Source organism: Aythya ferina (genome assembly GCF_964211825.1).
Source record: "Aythya ferina genome assembly, chromosome: 3".
NCBI lineage: Eukaryota > Metazoa > Chordata > Aves > Anseriformes > Anatidae > Aythya > Aythya ferina.
In genome coordinates, this window is record NC_140298.1 from 80,965,411 (window position 1) to 80,984,865 (window position 19,455).

The window sequence follows — 19,455 nt, forward strand, 5'->3', positions numbered from 1 at the left end:
ACGTTCAAAACTGTTCAGAAGGGGAAGGCTGATAGTCACAGCCTGCAAAGGTTGTTGGCTCTGCAGCTGAAAGAAATGTGCTGCTTTGTAAAATAAGGAATTACATGTTTTAAGAATTATAGAGACTAAAGAACAAAAGAGTTCTTATCAACTTTAGTTTAAACTACATTTATTAAAACAAGGGTGCGGCCAAGGACTGCAAGAATTCTGGGATTTAAGTATTAACTACTGCTATTAAATTAAAAAAAAATGCTTTATAAATAAAAGATAATTCTTAACAGAAGTTGTTTAGGAAAATTGTTTGTTTTACTTCCTAACCAACACCCCTTTCTTTACCAGCATCTTACAAACACGAAAGATAACACTTTCTAAATCACCATGTATGTGCTATATATATGTGGTTTTTCAGCTGATAACATTCTCCGTGATTACAGTTCTATTTTGGAAGATGGCAATTAGTTATATAAAGCAATGCTGTAACAAAGTATCAATCACTCCTTTCAAAATGATTGCATCACTAATATTAGCTGCAACTCTTACCCTAGATGCCCAAAAAAAACACTTGAGTGCAGGGACAACTGCCAGCATAAATGCAAGTGAAAAATTATGTTGTACTCTTTTAACTGTCCTGATGTAGCTAGAGGTTAAATCCCTGACTTCAACTTTAGACATATTCCTTTGTGTAAACAGGGTAAAAATAACACTTATTTGTAACACTAGGAAGCTATGATTATCAACCCCAGTAATAATCAGGGAAAATGAAATACAGTGCTTCATATAAAACACCCTAGAACTCAAATTAGATGCAATCTATATGCCAGTGTTTCTATAAACTCCTATTTTCTTTTGCTGTATGTACATACAGTGTGTACAAAAGAACAAGAAAATGTGATGTGCTCAAGTATTACATTCCATAATTTTTCATTACAGGACCAAGCTCCCAATGCTAGACATCTGTGCTTCACATTACCAGACACATCTACAAATAAATACCAGATGTTTTTATACCAAATCATATGTGCATAGAAAAAAAAATGCTGTGTGCAATATTAAGTCACATGCAAAAATTCCATTCTAATTAATTTGAAAGCATCATATTATGACAGTGGCCCAAGCTTGCAATTCAGAGGAAAGGGAAAGGAGGAAACAGCCAGCCTGAGTGGATGCACAGAGCAGTGACATTTCTAGACAGGGAAGGGAACAAGATCTGAGGCAACACTGAGCAGAAGCTGCAGGGCACCCTGCAAGTCCGATCCTGGCTCCAAACCTGCACTGCCCGACAGCTCTGTCCTGTCCCCATCCCTCACACCACCTTGCCATGTTGGGCACTGGCATTCCAGCTGTGAAGTGCTCCCTCAGGTTCCCTAAGCACTAGGGGTGCACCCTGCGTCACAGCAGAACCAGCACATACCAACAGGGCTGGGGAGGCAGTGAAGGAAGCAATCTCAGAGTCTGATCTGAGCAACAAGTACATCCTTCGAGTTCAGACAAGGTGACACAGCTCAGCACCTTCCTACCAGGCATACTAAATTAAAAACATCCTTAATGTTTTCTTGTTGTTGTTGTCTGGTTGTTGTTGTTTGTTTTTTTGTTTGTTTGTTTTTCAATGGAAAATGCATTCTTGCAATCTTGTTTTTTTTGGATACAGGAAATATTTGGATACAATAAATTTTTTGGATACAAGAAGTAGCCAAGTAGCCAACTAAGTAGCCAACTGTGTCTCAAAAGATAAAGAACAATTCCCTCAGCAAACAAGGCAAAGTCTTACATACTTATGAAGACTGTACAAGTGCCAATAGGTTAACACAGAAATGGAAGCATACACTTGTTAGCATCAAAGGGGTTTAAAAGCTACAGTGTAAGTTAACAAAACAATGGCAAGGGAACTATAAATCTCATTCAGAAGTTAACCAATTAGAATGATTTCTAATGCCCTCTAAAAATAAATGACCTTTTTTTTTTTTTAACAAGTATATACAATATTGTCTCAAATGAGGTAACACACTGAAGTTGTCTCTTCCACAGAGTGCCCCGAGTAATGCTCTTCAGATGCAATTCCTTCTCTGTTCACGCTGTCTTCACACCAGAGCAACCTTGGAGTGTCCCAGGGCAGATATGCCCAAGGGCAACACCTCCAGGCCATTCCGCCCTTTACAGTAACTTGCAAGGCTCCAACACCACCTTCTGAGCACCCTTCTTGGAGTGCCACAAATCCACAGCCTGAAAAAGCATGTGCCAGACCCTGCGATGTGCCAGATCCCTCCATACTCACAGGCAGGGCTCTTCAAAGACAGCACAACAGGAAGGCAGCCAGCCTGTCACACACCCAGGGTTATTCAGGGGAGATAGAAGGGTATCATTGTTTACTAGGAGAGACAACATGGGAGAGGTCCAGCCACCAGGTCTGTCGGAGGATTGTATGACAATATTTAGCAGAGTCAACTAGATGCAAAACTCAAGCACACCACCTGCTCTGTGCAAGTCACCACCCGCCACAGCAGACAGCATTTCTTTATTCAGAAATAGCGACAGGTCAACATCCACAGAAAGAGCATCAGCATGACCTCAGCACAGTACCTCCACCAACAGCTAGGCTTTCTTCTGCTGGAGGTCGCCATCAGACATCTAAGGCAATGCTGTGACCCTTTGAGCAGCTAAGCCACCTCTCACAAAAAATCCATTGCCACTGTTTTTTCCTTTCTATTACTCATTCACATTGACACAGCAGAGGACTTGGATTCCCCAGCTGTGCAAAGGACTTAGTCTGGCCCTCGACATTAGATTTTCAGGACAGTCACATCTGTCTAGCAGTTACCCACATGTGAGTCTGCCACAGCTGTGTATGCCAGCCACCTTAGCTTTCTTCCAAGCTATGAAGCCAGAGAAACTTGGGCAGGAAGACCTTGGTATGTCCTGCAGAAGGAACATGCAATACATTTTGGTTGTATCTCCTCAGCTTTAATAATTTCCTCAGTATTACGGAGAGCCCACTTGGACAGATGATGACCAGGCGGAGTCCCACTTACCCTGCAGCACCAACTTGGTGACAACCATGCAGAGCAGGAGCTTCTGAGAAAGGAAAACATGGGGCATGAGGGATCCTTGGTAAAGGAAAGAAGACAAAGTAACACCCTCTTCTGTTGTCAGGGTCACAGGCCTCCTCCTTAGGACACTAGATGGATGTAGATGCCCTTTAAAAAGCCTGGGACAACTGGTTGTCCCATGGCCCCTCAGTGCAGCAGTACCCTCCCACCCTTCTCAGATGGCAACCAGCTGGAAGCAGGCTGGGCAGCACACGGAGCTCAGACAGCAGAAGTAAGATGGTGGACTTCATGAGGTAAAGTTGCCAAGCTATTGACTGACAGACCACCCTGGTGGACAGCTATTGATGAGGGATACAATAAACTTTGGGAGGAAAGCCTGAGACATGTGTTCTGTACCTCCCAGAGCTAATGAGGCCAGCCTCCAGGCAGCTTTCATATCAATACATGAATGTCTTGCTCCTGATCCAGAAGACGAAAAGGCTCTCTGGGAGTTGCTAGCAATGGGCCTGCATCGCCACATTTGGCAGAGGCAGTGCCAATTCCTGCCTCCAGCAATTCAGCCGTGTCCTGAACACGCCTGAGAGAAACTCTGCTGGACTTGTTCAGCACCAAGCAATGTAACCTAACTTCTGGGACAGACACTGGCCACACCAGTGCACATATGTTTCTGCCTGCCCCCTCCTTCGGAGGAGGCACCAGCCCCTTCTCTCACACAAGCTGCAGCTGGCAGCCACATGCTGGTAGGTAAAATCCACCACGCAGCTGTTGAAGGACAGCAGCAAGCAGGGCCTTACAGCACCTCACTCCATACGCAGTAAAGATTGAAAGGTCCTTGCTAGAGGCACTTGGGGACCTGCTGTGCAGATGCAGACAAAGCATTTTCACCACTTGCATGGCCGTTGGGGGTTCAGTGGGGCCAAAGACCACACTCAATAGCATGCCTCTGGTGTAATGGTATCTTCATATTGAATTCTAAATACCAGCTGAAGAATCCCTGCTTTATGCTTTCACAGTCACAGAAGAATAGCCCATTGTAGCCTAGAAGCTCAGGGGTCCCACCACGAAATGTAGAAGCTGTGGGGATCCTTTTCTCGTGCTGAAAAGGCTATACAAGGGCCAGATGGATTCCATATCATCCTAAATGATATGGAACTTCATTTAAAAGTGACTTAATTTTAAAAATGCTATTGACCAAATTCTGACTGCAGAGCTTTTTACATCTCCTTTAGAGCTCAGCTGTCCCTTCACTGAAAAGATCTTTTGATTCACTGGTGGTTTTCTCCCCATTTATCCATGCTGCTGCAGCCCACCCCTTACGCTGTTCATTATCTCTCATGAAAGTCCCATGCACACACACTCTGAGAAGCCACCACAGATACAGGGAGGATGTGAAAAGCCACCATTGATACAGGAAGGAAAACAAAATGATCACTTTGCATCCAAGTAACACTCAGGTATTTCCAAGACAATGCTTGCAGCAGGAAGATGGTGGATTGCTACAGAATAGGAAGCTTGGAGAAGACCTCTGTTGCTACCAGAAATACAGTGCTTCACATAAAGCACGTTAAACCTCAAATAAGGCACAATCCATTCGCCCATGCTGCTATAAACTCCTGTTTTGTTTTGCCATATGTACATACAGCGTGTACAGAAGCACAAGAGCAATGTTATGTACTCTCAACTACTACCACCTGTGATTGTACACAGATGCAGAAGATGTGCTCCAGCAATTCCATAAACTTGTTGTTGTGTACGGTAAAAATACTTTACACATTACATGCATTATTGCAAGTTATTTCCTTGTTTAAAGTACTACCAATGGCTTCTGGAGACAGCAGCAGCTTGAAATGGGACAAAGGACTGTCTCCAGCTGGCTCAGAACAAGCCACAGAATCAAAACACGATAGTTGAAGATAAAAATAGAAGCTTTAAAGGATTACAATTTCCTCATTGATTACTGTAAGCTGCAGAAATGTTGCTCCTACTTTGAGAAGCATCTGAAGCTTTCAGAGTATGCTTCACTGAACAGTTTTGTTTTTCTACCTTATGTCAAAAAATCTTATTTCATACTAATATTTTGACTGATAAATTTCATCAGTGTTCAGAAGAATCTTAATATAACTTAAACTACTGGTGAGTACAAATTCTTAAAAACAAATGGAAAATAATTCAATTATAAGGAACATATTGGCATAAATGTTTCTTTGAATTCAAAAATGGGGAATGCTTCTAAGAAATAAAATGAAGGATAAGAAGTATGTTCAGCTTTCTGTAACATGTTCAGTTTCTCATGCCCACAGTGTGGTGGTATAATGGAATAACTTACTTAAATAAGTCACCTAGGAAGCTTTGGATGAAAGTGATAGTTGAATAGCCTTTTTAACTGGAACAATGGTATGTAAAATGAAAAATTGCCCAGTTACCTCTCATTTTTCGACTTCCAGCTTCCCAAATATTCTTATGAACAGGTTTGGTTTGTGGCTTTTTATTTTCTTGCCTTTTTTTCCCCAAAGATCTGACAATATTATGGAGTATCTGGTGAACACCAGAAAACTTTTTCAGTTTTAATAGCTTTTAGGCAGCTGTCCACTTTTTTGAACAAAATATATTAGCATATTCAGACGCAACCTTGGCTTTTCTGTTTAAAAAGAACAATAACTCCTACTAGTGATTTGTGCAAGATAACCTACTTGGAGAAAAAACCTCTAAGCAGTTGAAGCTTTATTGGATCAAAGCTGAATTACAAGTTTATTGGAAAATATCTATGTGAGAATACTCAGAGGGTGAGAAAAAAATAGGATTCAGAAAGCTCCAAGAGAGTAACATGAGAGAGCATAGTACAAAAGGCACCAGTCTTGTCCAGAATCAGAGGCTGTGCACCTGTGTCAACACCACACCACACACAGGGGAAAAAAGAAACGGAAAAACAAAAGACCAACCCGGGCTGAAGGAAAGGTTTCCCAGTTTAGGCTCAAAACACATGAGTGCAGACAACTGTGTGTCTTTGGGGATGGAAGCAACATACCTATCAACCGGGCAGGCTAACACTGGTGCTCAGCTAAGGTCTGGGCACACTGCAATAGCCACGTGCCCCCAGCACATCCTGATGATCTGCCCACTGCAGGGGGCCTGGCATTCAAGGGACAGGGAACACCTCAGTGCTGAAAAGCAACCAATAGCTGGGCTCCAGCCTCCTATGAAAATCTAGGTACAGCATTAGATTATAATACACCATTTGAAAGGTTTGAAAAGACTGCCACGTAAAGTTGCTTATGCTGAATTAGTCTTTGTTGTCCCATCCCACACTGTCCCCTGCCCTTTTGCTCACTGGCATGGTCCTGTGCAGATGTGCTGACCCACTGTCTGGCTCCAGCTGAATTTTTCATACCATCTGCTAGCTGCTAACTGTTACCTACTAATTAACAGCGTATCTTAGCAGCTTCTTCGAAAGTATACAACAGAAACTGAAGTTGTGCCTTTCAGAGATTAAATATATACATATACTTAAATTGAAACTTAACAGAAATCGTAACAGCCTATATCGAGGTCTGTGTTTAGTGAAATCTGCGTCAAATAATTCTGCAAACAAACAGCGAGTGAAAATGTCTAAGAGAATGTGTCCCTCACACTTCCTAAGAGAAGATGACTAAACTTTAACAATCACTTCAAAAGTTCAAGAAAGGCCCCAAAACCAAAAGACTGACAGCATTGCACACGTTTTACTACCATATGTCTTCATAAGCTGTTTTCTGAAGTACGAAGTGCCAAATACCACATTTCACAGCATGAAGCTCATAAAGTTTCCCATAAACTTTCATGAGCATCTTCTACTTACACAGAGAAAAAAAGATCATATTTCAGTTTGTGCTTGTATGCACATAAGAAATTCACACAAATATGTATTTTTCTAAGCTTTAACCTCAAAGCAGAACAAGTATCACAGTGCAAATGTCCTTCTCCGAAAAACGAAGGCAGGAAGAATTTGGGTCACCGGACAGATGCTTGAACATTTTAATTAGTGCATAATATTTTTACTGACATTTGTAATAATGTCTTATCATTTAATGCCTTAGTCTCTTTTACCCTTAAATTATAAAATATTACTGTGATGGAAAGTTAGGTTGTGTTTCTTATAGGAAATCCTATGAGTAATTCTGACTATTCTTATTTACGATACTGCTTCAATGGACTTACTGCGTGCACTATGAAACTAAAGCGACCTTACTAGTGCAAAGTTCAGAGCAAAGAAAGGTGTGTTTAAACAAGGCATCAATCAGCAAACTTTCACAAGCTTATCAACTAATAACCAACTACAATTTAGAAGTTGCGATTTAATTTACCTCATTACAGCATGTGGGAATCAAAGCTGGCGTTTTGTTTCTTTTTTGAGAAGCATGCTGCACTGTGCAATTAGCACATGGTGAGGGGAAGGCAAGCTCTCCACAGCTCCGTAGTAAGGGTGTGGGTGCTCCACAGTATTCCCCGCCAGGGAATGCCACTGGATCCCAAGGATCTCTCCTCGTGCTGCAACGTGCCTTTTGCAGGCAGAGGACATGCACTCTACTGAATCACCGAATGGCATGAGTCAGGGCAAAATTAGCCAGAGGTTAAGTTTACACCAGCTTTAGAGTGGCTGCTAAAGGACAAAATGTACCTGAACTGACTAAAAACCTGCCAGTACAAAGCTAAGCCACCAAATTATCTTTTTAACAAATCTGAACTGATAGAATTAAATTATATCCCATTAACGTCTTACAAGATACTGCCATAGCCAGTACCAGGACTCATAAAAATGAGTTCTCTAGTCAAATCACAGCCCTATAATGAACACATTAAGCTGACACAGATGTAGGCTGCTGCCAGAGGGTTCTGTCAAATCCTTCCTTTTCTGTGGGTTTCTATAACTTCCCTTGTGTCAGCACTATCACTGATGCAGTCACTTGCTGAGTCAGGTTAAGAAACCAATCTGTCTAAAAACAACTCTTGTGAAAAATACTGCTTTCAGATGGATTTTTTTTTTCTTGATCCAGCTCAGCCTCGTTCGATCAGACCAGAAATGTCAATGCCAGGGCAAAGAAAAAAAAAAACATATAGGTGAAAGGTGGAAGGAAACTCCATTTTCAGTGATGTCCCCACTCTTTTCAGCTCATCCCAGCCTAATTGGCCGTAACCTGCACCACTGTCACTGCACATCAAAACTTCTGCTGATCTGAACCCTCTGAGGCTTCTGAGATGAAAATAAAAAGTTTCAGTAAGTAGTAAATATCTCCTGAGATAACAGTTTGAATGGAACAAGAAGATGTTTCTCAAGACTACTGGCATATAGGCTCCTCAGAAGATGACGCAGCTTAGCAGAACACAGCCACCCTCTGAGAACAGGAACGATGGGAATGATTTTTCCCACAAAAGCAATGCTGTTACTAGTGTTCCCTTACCTGGCTATGGCAAAGGAAATCACAAGGTGAGGCTCCAGAAGCTGCACTAAGAAGGTCGTTAGACCTATAATCCTCTTAGCAGCTGCCAAGAGAGAAAGCATTTTCCACTGGCCCATGGTAACCATAGCTCTGGTCTCCCACTGTGACTGCTAAATGAGTACTGGCTTTGTAGATGAGTATTCACCAGTACTTCCTTGCTGTTGAGCAGCTGAGGCTTTCGCTTACTGCACCAAGTTCCTTCCTTTGTATCTGGGATCACAAGCTCATGACCATGGCTGTAACCACAGTTGCTATATCACCCCTTGGGTGATACAAACACGCAAGAACTTCCCGTTTTTTTTTGTCCAGTTACAATCTAGCTTTGCACTCTCTCAAACTAGTCACAAATCTCTGTTATCTCTTGATATAGTATACTCCTGGACCTTGATGTTGTATTTTACTAAAAGCAAAGAATTTCTCATGGAGGGAACATTTCAACAGTAGCCTCAAGTCCAGCCAACTATTGTTCTGATGATTACACAGCAATCAGCTAAAAATAATCAACTGATTAAAAATAATAAAAAAATAAACATTTTACTAAGTGCCTTATCACTAAATGTTGACAAAACAATTCTTACACATCCTCTTAAGTATTCTCCTGGTTTTCAAACAGGAAGTAAAGTTAAAACATCTAACTTCCCTAAGTCCAAGTGAAAGCTGTCCGGGTGATTTAGGGACTGGTGGACAGGAAGAAGAGGTAGTCTGAGGAGTGGCAAATTGAGGATTTGTACTGATGCTAAGTCAAGCAAAACACACCAACTGTTCTGCTGCAGTTTGGCACTGAGTATGCATGATGAGATATTTATTTATGTGCTGAAGACAGCATTATTCTTACCTTGTTACTTTCTCATGTGTGAGATACCTTCAATCATATTTCTAAGTATGCTAAAAGCATCCACTTTTGCTCCTCCTCTAATACTTCACCCCAAATCGCTTTACTCTTACAGCAATAACACAGGCCACGCAAAGTGAATATTCAGATACATTTTTATGTATTTGTTGCCTTTTGGTCTAAGAAGCCTCCTTAGGAAGAAATGGTGTTGTAGGAAGAACACAGGTAAAGTCTCTGAAACTCTCCTGAAAGCATTTCAAGGCTAACGGGACTGGGATGTTGTAGCAGGAGGAGCAGGGAACAGACTCACAGAACAAGGGTGAATAAGGAAGAGGTGATCCTCACAGGACAGTATCAGTAGGTATCTAGCCTTTGCTGTGCTCATTTTTACTCTGTTGAAATACAAGACAGTTGGCACAAAACAATAAGCAAAGAGCAAGTGCATAGCTTTAGCTCTCTCAGGAAGGCAGAAGGGTAACTTGCTCGTGTGCTCAACCCATTACATTGGTTGGGTTGTCACCAAAAATATATCCCAGAAGACAGTGGCTAAAATTGTACTTCATAAAATAAATCAATTTTTTTTTTTTAACACAACCAAACACTTTAAAAACAAAAACCCTACATTTTTCTTACTTGTTTGGCTAGAAGTATTTAAATTCCCTGCCTGCACACAATTATTTTGAGATCAGGATTCCAAGGCAGAGAGAGGTTCACTGAAAAACAAACAGACATCACAAAACAGCTTGTTGTCACGCTGGAAATGCTCAAAACTTACTAGTGTGGAATTTTTCTTCCCCTGGCCAAGTTCATGTACTGAGTTTGGAGTGACAGTCAGTGACCCATACATAACAGGAATCTGCAATGCCACTCACAGCGGGAACTTCTCTGTATCAGTTACTGTAATTACGGCTTCAGTTCAGCTGTAGCATTCTGATTCACAGAGGAAAAAAAATGAAGGCACACACTCAGTAAGTCTAGCAAAAAAGCATAACTATAGAGCTGGGTACTCACAGACCTCTCTGAAGCATGTATGAACAGCCTTTTAAAACCTTACCTCTTTCAGCTCTAAACTCTCTGGTGACAGCTATGAAACAAGAGTAAATTATTGGCAATAACAATCTTTTCAATCGAGCGCCAGTAACAGCAGACGGAAAAAAACATTAGTCTTGATCAAAACCTAATTCACAAATTCTGCTTTTCAAAGAAAAAAAAGAGATGCAAATAAGAAATATTAATTCGATGCCACGTTTAGAGCTAATGTTGAAGTTCAAATTTACAAGGCTCCTCTGGCACTTTGCTCATCAGAAGTTCAGTTGCATTCTAACTTTACATAAAGTCTACATGCTTATAACAGCACATCTAGTAATATCCTGTATTATGCTTTCTATCATCTAGATTTGTACACACTCAAGAAAGCTGTTAATTAAAATGTTCAAAAGGCTTTTATGCTTCACATTCCTTATAGTTGGCATCTCATTCTCTGTATCTTATTAAACTGAAAAAGAAAGCCAGTATATGGCAAGCCACATCCTCTGTTCTGTTACACAGCTCCACCGATTCAGCACAGTTATTTTCACTTGATACCTATTTAAGGGCCTGACCAGCAGTGGAACTGAATAGACTATTTTCACAGATAGCAAAGGGCATTAAATCCAATCTAAATCCATGACACAGAATGATCCAGGTCAGTTACTGAATTGAGCTTATTGAAATAATGTTGTTTTATAACACTGACAGACGTCAAATGGATATCTAAGTGCATGAACCAGGGACCGTGTCTGCATAATGAGGACTGCCCTGAAAAAGAAGGGCTTGAGAAAAGTGCAAAGGACATGAAATTTGAGGTGAGTTCCAACAGGATGCTTAGGAAAACAACCATGCCTGCAACTAGATGAGGTGCTAATTAGCATCGTGGCAGTGACTTTACCTGTGTGGGTGACACTCATGAGACTGACACTGAATTACTTGTTGTAATTCAGGCTGGGAAGGCAAAATAGTGGGACACATGTAAAAAAGGATGCTGAAAATTGAAGAAACTAAAGAAAAGAGTCACAAAAAAAGTGTTTTTAGACTGAAGAAACAAAGATGCTCAAAAATAATTACTTATTTAGTCTACAAAAATAAAATTGAGCAGCAGCTTGATTTAACAGACAGCTGAAGGGCTTTTTACTCTATTGGAAGCACATAGCAAGAACCAAAAGCAGAAGCCAGATAAATTCAAAGAAGAAAGAAAGTGCAGACTGGGGAGGGAGTAACTCAAGGGAGACAGGAATCTGGAAGCAAGAAATGGTGGGCTACCACATCTTGCTGTCTGTAGATCAAGTTAGTGGGATTAATACACTGGTAACTAAGCAACACGTTCAGGGTCTGCAGTACGCTACATATTTATACATGCATAAAGCACAGGAGACACAAAAGCAATTCTAAACAAAGCAACTTAGCACGCTGTTGCCTATCAGCTCTATTTGAGTATGTAGGCACGGGACAATAAATGCTGTTCAAATTAGCTGGCAAATTCAAGGCAGAAAAGATTTTTCTAAGGTATTTGTACTCACGTAGAGCCTGTACAGTTAGATAAAACATTGCTATGATTTTGTGAAGTCAGCTGTAGTGTGATACATCTTTGCTTTGCATAAAAGTAAGCACCACATGGCAGCTACTGTGCTGGGGACTCCGTATTGGCATCACGGCAGACAGGTTACAGGGGGTAGCAACAATGAATGCTGTGATGATACAGAAAACCCCAAATCTGTGCTGTGCTAATAGCTTGCAAAAGAAATTGCAACAGGCTCTGCCACCCCAAGCCCATTGTTATAATCAGCTTGTGAGTTTGGTGCTCACACACTGAGCATTACATGCATCTCTCACAGTGCTTTAGTCCTTCAAACTGGATTTCACTGGATTTCAATTCCAAGAGTGAGTCACTGGTGGGAAAAAGAGAGGGAGAGGAATGAGAGCTTTTCTCTCTGAAGGAATGAGAACAGAAACTGCCCTTCAAAGAAGGCATGAATTCATATTCACTACTAGAATTCTTATTGGCCTGAGTTGCGAACTATTAAATCTTCAGATTAAACTGAGAGAATACTTGAGCAATGAAAGGCGATCAAACTGTGAGTGATTTAGACCAAAGCTGCCTGTAGAAAACATTAAGTATTTTATGCCCCTCGCTTGTCACCCATCCCAACAGTCAACACAGATACAACAACCACTAAGTCACTAAAACCCATATTTACGAAGATAAAAAATAAATATTTTCTTTTATGCACACTTGCGCAGTAATCCACAAAAACGGGCTCTTCTCCACAACAAAACCTAACCGTGACCCTCTCCTCTACTGCCACATGCTTCCGAGCTTCAGCTGACATCTCCCAGATTCACGTGGGTTCAGCAGTGAGTAAGACAGTGAATCTCCAGCATTCTTTTGAATTACAGCATTCTGCCATTGCTGGCAGGTGTCATTTGGCAGAAGGGACCTGAGGAGGTGGAACCTTCTCTTTTCCAGCACTTTTCCAGGATTACAGCACTCTCTCCAGAACTGGTCTGGGTTTTAGTTCCATCTAAGAGAAACTGGGCTTGTAGTTCTCACTTTGCAAGCCAGTGCTGTCAAACCAAATGCTTTAAAGATTTAAAAACAGCAAATACATGAGGGTGCACATAGGTACATGACCTGTGAGGAAGAAGAGCCATGTTCTAGTCTTTATGAGATGCTGCAGTCCTTCTTAAGAAGTCACTGGCAACATGAAGATTTACAGGACCTTTGGGAGCATGTGATATTAAGAAGGCACTGGCTTGCAAAGCTTCAAAAACTCAAACTGGTATTCTGCAATTAGATTAAGAAGTGCAATGAAGTGGCAGCAAAAGTGCACATGCTGGCTGCTTATGAGAAAGCATGGTGAGGTGACTCATTGGAAACATACAGGGAGACTGTGACTCACATGACAATTTGGTGCAGCCAGGGAGACAATACAGAAAGGCAGCCTCTGAGATATGGCAAAAGTAAGGGAGACAAAAGCAAAGTCAACTTGCAGTGGCCATCACATTTAGAATCATTTATCTGTCACTCAGTTTGCATTTTAAGCTCAGCTCTTGAAAATGCTCTGCTGCAGAATTTTATTTTCCTCACACACATGCATGCAGTTAGTTTTGCATGCATCTAGCTATTTGCAATTTTTTTTATATCCTATTCCCCACCTATTCAATACTCCAGACCTGGCCTTCACCTTATAATCACTTAAAAGATATTTTCAGCTGCATATATACATACGCACATTCACATACACATTCATTCTTGAACAGGAACAGTCCTGCAGAGGCCTGTCTGGATGAGACTGTTGTCTAACCGTAAGCACAAGGAACCCTATGAAAAGACTGTTTTAACCTGAAATGCCTGTATGTGGCTGGCAAATATGACAGAGGACCTGCAACTCCTTCTGCTACAGAACATGGGGTAAAATCCCCAGCAAGAAACCTAAGCAGCACTGGATGTCTATGCTTAGGTACGTCAATTTCACATTTCTCTCATGCATGAGGCTTACATGACTGCAAGGGGCCAAAGTGGCCGCTCAAACAGTAATGGGCGAGTTACTTGATTCACTCTTATTTTCCACAGTCCATTTAACATCAAGCAGTTCCACTGGCAAAATAAGAAAAATGCCCATGCACGGACACCATAAAAAAGGGAGACAACACAAAAATGCAATCAGCGAGACAGCCAATAAAGCAATAGTGTATCTAACGGGTTAAAGCTGAGAAGTGAAAAACAAGCAGAAAACAAGCAGTATGGAGGAGAGCTATTAAAATTAAACTTGACTGGGTAACCTGATGTTGTGATTTCTCTAAGGAAGTTCTTAGATAAATACTTAGGTATACCACAGAAATCACCCATAATCAGTATCTTAAATATAAGAAGATGTTCCTTTAACTATTACTTTTAATATAAGCTGTAAGATAAATTCTATGGTAAAGACAGCTCTGATGCTATTTTATGCATCGTCCCTGTCAAGACAACATTGTCTTAAATTGCCAAACTTGGAAGTAATCACTTTGGAGCTGTTCTAGATTTTAGCCTGATGAACCAATAGTAGGGTAAGACTTTTTTACAGGAAGTATTTCACAGGCTCATTGTGCCTTTAAAGGGCCAGAAGAGAATGGTAAAGTAGCTCAACAATCTATTAGATCAGTGAAATTCTGCAGTTCTATGAAGCAGGACTTCTTGTACGCCTGAAGAAAAACAAATGGTTAGGGAACATAGTTTCCTAGGCTGCCACTTTATCTGGAGCACAGCCAATGCATTGCTTTTTCCAGGATGCACCAGTGCCATGCTTCTCCAACAGTCAAAATACAATGCAGTCTCCAATGCTCATTGTTTTGAATGCCCTCGAAAAAAGAAAAAAAAAATCAACATAGCTGACCATTAGTATTTCCAAAAAGGTTGCTTCATTACAATACAAACAGCTGGCGCTGTATTACATGTGCTCTGATCCCTGTTGAAAATCAGAGTTTTCGAGGCAGCAGAGGGGTGGGTACGTAGTGATACGGAAAGCTGTGACGTGGAAAGAGAGGCAGCCTTCTGGATCTTAGCTGAGAGAGCTCAATGACAAACGTGCACAGTCTGAAGCTGTAACGCTGCCAGCGGCGGAGCTCAGGCAAACTAAGCGTGGGAACCCCCTGTCCTACCCAGCTCTAACGTACACATTTCTAATGCTGCAATTAAGAAAGGAGACTGCTTCTCACCTTTACTCCCCCCACACACTCTTAGTTACGAGGACGGGAGCACCCCAACAAACACAGGGCCGTGGCAGTGCTGTTGCAGCACTCGGTCAGGCTGCACTGCTCGGTTCGGTTCTTGCCTTTGCCGTGAACTCTTGGCGTGACACACCACGGCGCATCGCTTATCTTTTGTCCAGGGTGACATCCAGCACTTCCTTCTATCTTTTTTTAATGAGATGATAATCAATTTGGTCGGACACACTCTACTCGGGCACGCGTGTAAGTCATGTGCCGGTGCCGATACCGCCCCGGTTTCAGCCGGCTTCCCCGCGTTAGTGACAGTCCCATCTTTATCAAAGGGACCTTTGTGGCCACTTCCAGCAAGGCCAGGACAGACGGAGCAAAGACAAAACTCCTTCCCTCTCGGCAGCCTCTGCTTAGCGCCAGGGCACCGCGCGGGTTACACACCGCCCGCTGCAGCCGCCCTGCTCCCCACCACCACCTTTCGAGCTGTCAACACCTCCCGCAACTTTCCCTCGGCCTCACCTGCGCTTCCTTCAGCGCACCCCGCCACAACAACCACCACAAACACCCACCACCACCACCACCAGCACCGAGCACCCAGCCCCGCAGAGAGCCGACCGAAGCCCCCCCGGGGCCGCTCCCCGCCGCCTCCCGCCCGGTGCCCGCAGCCCGGCCCCGGAGGCGCTTCCCCGCGGGGCCGCCGCCACCGCTCACCCGCCGGGGGCGCCGCCGCCGCCGCTGGGGTGGTAGGCGGTGAGCACCACGCCGCGGGAGCCGGGCAGCCAGCTCATGCTGCCATCCCCTCTGCCGGCGCCCGGGCGGAGCGGGGCGGCTCGCCACGGCTCGGCACAGCGGGGCAGGGCCGCCCACGGCAGCGCCTCCTGCGGCCGGCCGCCGCCGGGCCCCTCCTCCGCCACCGCCACCGCCACCACCGCCACCGCCGCGGGTGCTCCCATGGCACGCCATGGTTACCAACATGGCGGTGCGCGGCGGGGTCAGGGCAGGACAGCGGGCAGCCGGGCTGCCTCTCCTGCTGTCCCCCAGCCCCCCCGTCCGAATCGCTTTTATTGCCACTAGGAAACGGGCTGGCTGCAGTGCTGGCGTAACTATCGCGTTCCCTTTGCCCTTCTGCAGCTGCCCTGCTTGCAGTTGGGTGTCTTAAAAACTCAGCGCGGGGCTACATGAGGTGCTCTGGTGCATTTAGGTACCTCGAGGGCCCGACCTTAATGTACTTAAAGCATCTGCAGGGCAGTAATTTTGACCTGCAGTCACTGGAAAATTGCTCCCAGTGAAGAATCCAAGAGCAAGAACTTCCGGTCATGTCTGAGTGGGACCGGTGTGTCCTTCAGGGCCCTCCACACACCTGGAGCTATTGACTTTGTTCGTGGGTGATACCCAGACATAACCGAATTTTGTCATTGACTTAAGCAGATAACTTTATCCATGCTTCTTCTGAAAAGGGTGGCCTTTTATGGAACACCAAAGCAGCTGTCCCTTATTTCTCTGAAATGGGTAACGTCCCCATGAAATGTTGAGGACAGCATGACAAGCACAAGAACGTGCTGCAGAGTTCAACAGCCCAACCATTACAGAGGGGCCTTTTCACTTCCTCCACCACTGAAGGTCAGCTCTGCTTTGTTTTAGGTGCATACAAAGAGTTGAGTGCAGGGGTGGGTTTTAACAAAACCTGACTCTCCCAGGGCTTCTGTACAATGTTTTATCAGCAGGCAGCTGGCCAAAGTGTTTTGACTAAAATGGTTTTGTACATAAATTGACAATTTTTAATCAAAGTTTTCAAATTTAAACAAAAAATTAATGAAAACAGGAAGTAGTACTAATAAGCTTTTCAGATATGTATTACAATAAAGGAGAAGAGATATATGAAATAAGTGGAAATTTTTATCCAGCTGTCTCAGGGCAGATCTCTTATGCACACCAAAGGCTGTGCGTGCTGCCCCACCTCCCAAGAAGTCATCTGTTTCCAAAGGGTAAAAGCAAAGGCACAGCCACTGTGCTTGCTACTTCAGCAGTGCAGCAGTGTCTCAGTGGCCCAGCTGCAACAGCTGAAGTAGCAGTATGCACCAAAAGCAGTGCACTGGGACAAGTTACCTGTGTAACTTGCCAAAAAGCAAGGATATGAAAACACTGTAAAACTTAGAGCTGTGAGAAGATTTCCTTGTACCCTCAGCACACACGTACAGCACTCAGTACATCTCTCAGGCTGTGTCAGAAAGGCAAAAACTGGGGCCTGATTTCTCACACACAGACACAAACAAGACCCATCTCTTTTCACTACTCACGTTAGAAGCACATCAGCATGAGACAAGAAAGCACCCTGTTAATATATGCCACTACACCTATTTACTGTTGCCTTTGGCTCTGTCTTTAAATGCATGTGTGGCTAATTGTTGAACAGCCTATGCAGAATACAAAATTATTTTGTTAAGGACCCAACCTTTTCCATTTAAACTAAAACAAGAAAACTAAAAATGTAAATGAAATGAAATTGCCTTAGGACCTGGCAGTTTCTAAAATCTTCAGCTAGCTGTTTGCATGCCAAATACTCTACTTAGTTGTAAAACTTCCTTTAAAGAATAGATTAAAAAAAAAAAAAAAAAGTAAAAATATTTAAAGCATTCTGAGTTTAATGAGTGCTTGCCAAAACCCAATGCCCAAAAGAATATATATTAGGTGCCATAAGAGTAAAAATATAAAGTATTTATCCTTTGATAAGCATCTTAAAATAAATTATAATTAGGATACACCATATTTCCACTGTAAAAAGAATGAAGAAGCACAATGTACCAGCATGGCATCAGAAGGAACTGGTAAAAGAAAAAATTGCGACAAATGGAAAATGGGGAGAAGGGTTGCATGCTGCCGAGTCCACAGGGGAATAGTGGAGGCAGATAAAGAATGGCAAAACCCAGACTGAGTTTACAGTCATCAGCTGGAGAATAAGCACGCTTTTGTAAGTGTATCACAAGGAGGGTTGGAAAAGGACCAAGAAAAAAAGAAGTTCTATTAATAAATAAGAATAGAGACTAAATTACTGATAACTCAGAAATAACAAAGATAGCAATTCCCTTCTTTAAATCTGTCTTTAGTATGACATGTTTCAAATGTGCTGAGCATGCAACAGCTCCTGTGGATTTAAGAGCTTAACTCCAGGCACGCTTTTTTCTTTACTCTGGTTGACAGCTTGATAGGATCAAACTCTGTCCTGTTATGACAGCATAACTCCAGCACAGTTTAGTTTTCTTTGCTGAAATCATTCTGGAGGCAGATAAATAATCTAGATCTACAGATGCATTATTGCTGTAAACTGACAAGAATATCACCACTCTTTCACTGGTCTGTCCTCTGCCTAAACCAATTTATACTCAGTAATTATCAAGTTTGCAGTTGCAATTCTTGTTCTTAACAAGGTACAGGTATACTTATTTAAAAAGCAAGGTTACTTGTTATCAGCTAGATAAGAATGCAACATTTGAGGCATATAGCTTTATGTGGTAGAAAGAGATATAATTGAGAAAGGAGATTACAAATCAGCCTGTCTTACTGCTGAACCCAGGACTCCTTCAAAGAGTTCAAATATTTAGATTAAGATGTCATGAAGTACCCTTACACTTAATATAATCAGTCACCAGGGCCAAGCAGTGCAGGATTCTAATGCTTAGTGTTTTCTTCACAAAGCAATTGCTAAAAAGAAAATGCCTCATCAGCACCATTCTTCACCACGGTTTTATAAGGACTGAATATATATTTGTTCAACATCTGTTTTTCACTCTTTACTGCAAAATGATTTTTTTCCTTTTTTTTTTTTTTAATAAAAAAAAGTTCAAAACTACATTGATTTTTTTTTTAATTATTATTTCCAGGTGATGGCTGATTTTACACATTTCATGTTCTTGATGATGCAGCAATTATCAGCAGGTAAAAATGCAGTCTACTGAATTTTACTGAGTACTGCATTTTACTGCTTCTACTGAGAAGCACTGGTTTGAGGAAATTATAACAGATAAGCTTAGAAGTTCCAATTCACAGACTGACTTCAACAGCCCAGCACGGATTTATTTCTGCTGAGCTCCAGAGATCCCCTTAGAAGCAATACTGTAGTGTTCAGACAACAAGTGCAGAGCTGCAGTGAATGGACAACTGTACCTCAGGACTTGTAAAATACATTTGTAATGACCCAGTGCAGGAGAGTTTCATCCTTTCCCTAGCATTACCTACTGTAAAATTTGTTCAGAGAGATCTTCAACTAAGAAAATGCCTCAGTCAGCTCCCTCACCTAATTCACATTCAAATAAAATGGCAGCATTTCCATTGTCCAAATTATGTTTCCAGGATTCCAGCTAACAGCCAGAAA

General features: G+C 42.4%; 1 protein-coding gene across 2 annotated transcripts in view; it reads right to left on the reverse strand.

The window, feature by feature from the left end:
- Window positions 1-19,455, reverse strand: part of ARHGAP18 (Rho GTPase activating protein 18) — a 90,712-nt gene that overhangs the window by 48,009 nt on the left and 23,248 nt on the right. The window contains exon 1 of one of the 2 annotated variants that reach the window (XM_084516220.1): window positions 15,798-15,927. The exons of the other annotated variant lie outside the window; for it this stretch is intronic. Coding sequence (XP_084372346.1) covers window positions 15,798-15,874 — 77 coding nt within the window. The 5' untranslated portion in view covers window positions 15,875-15,927. Of the gene's footprint in view, window positions 1-15,797; window positions 15,928-19,455 lie in introns of those variants that run through there. 2 annotated transcript variants of the gene reach the window in all.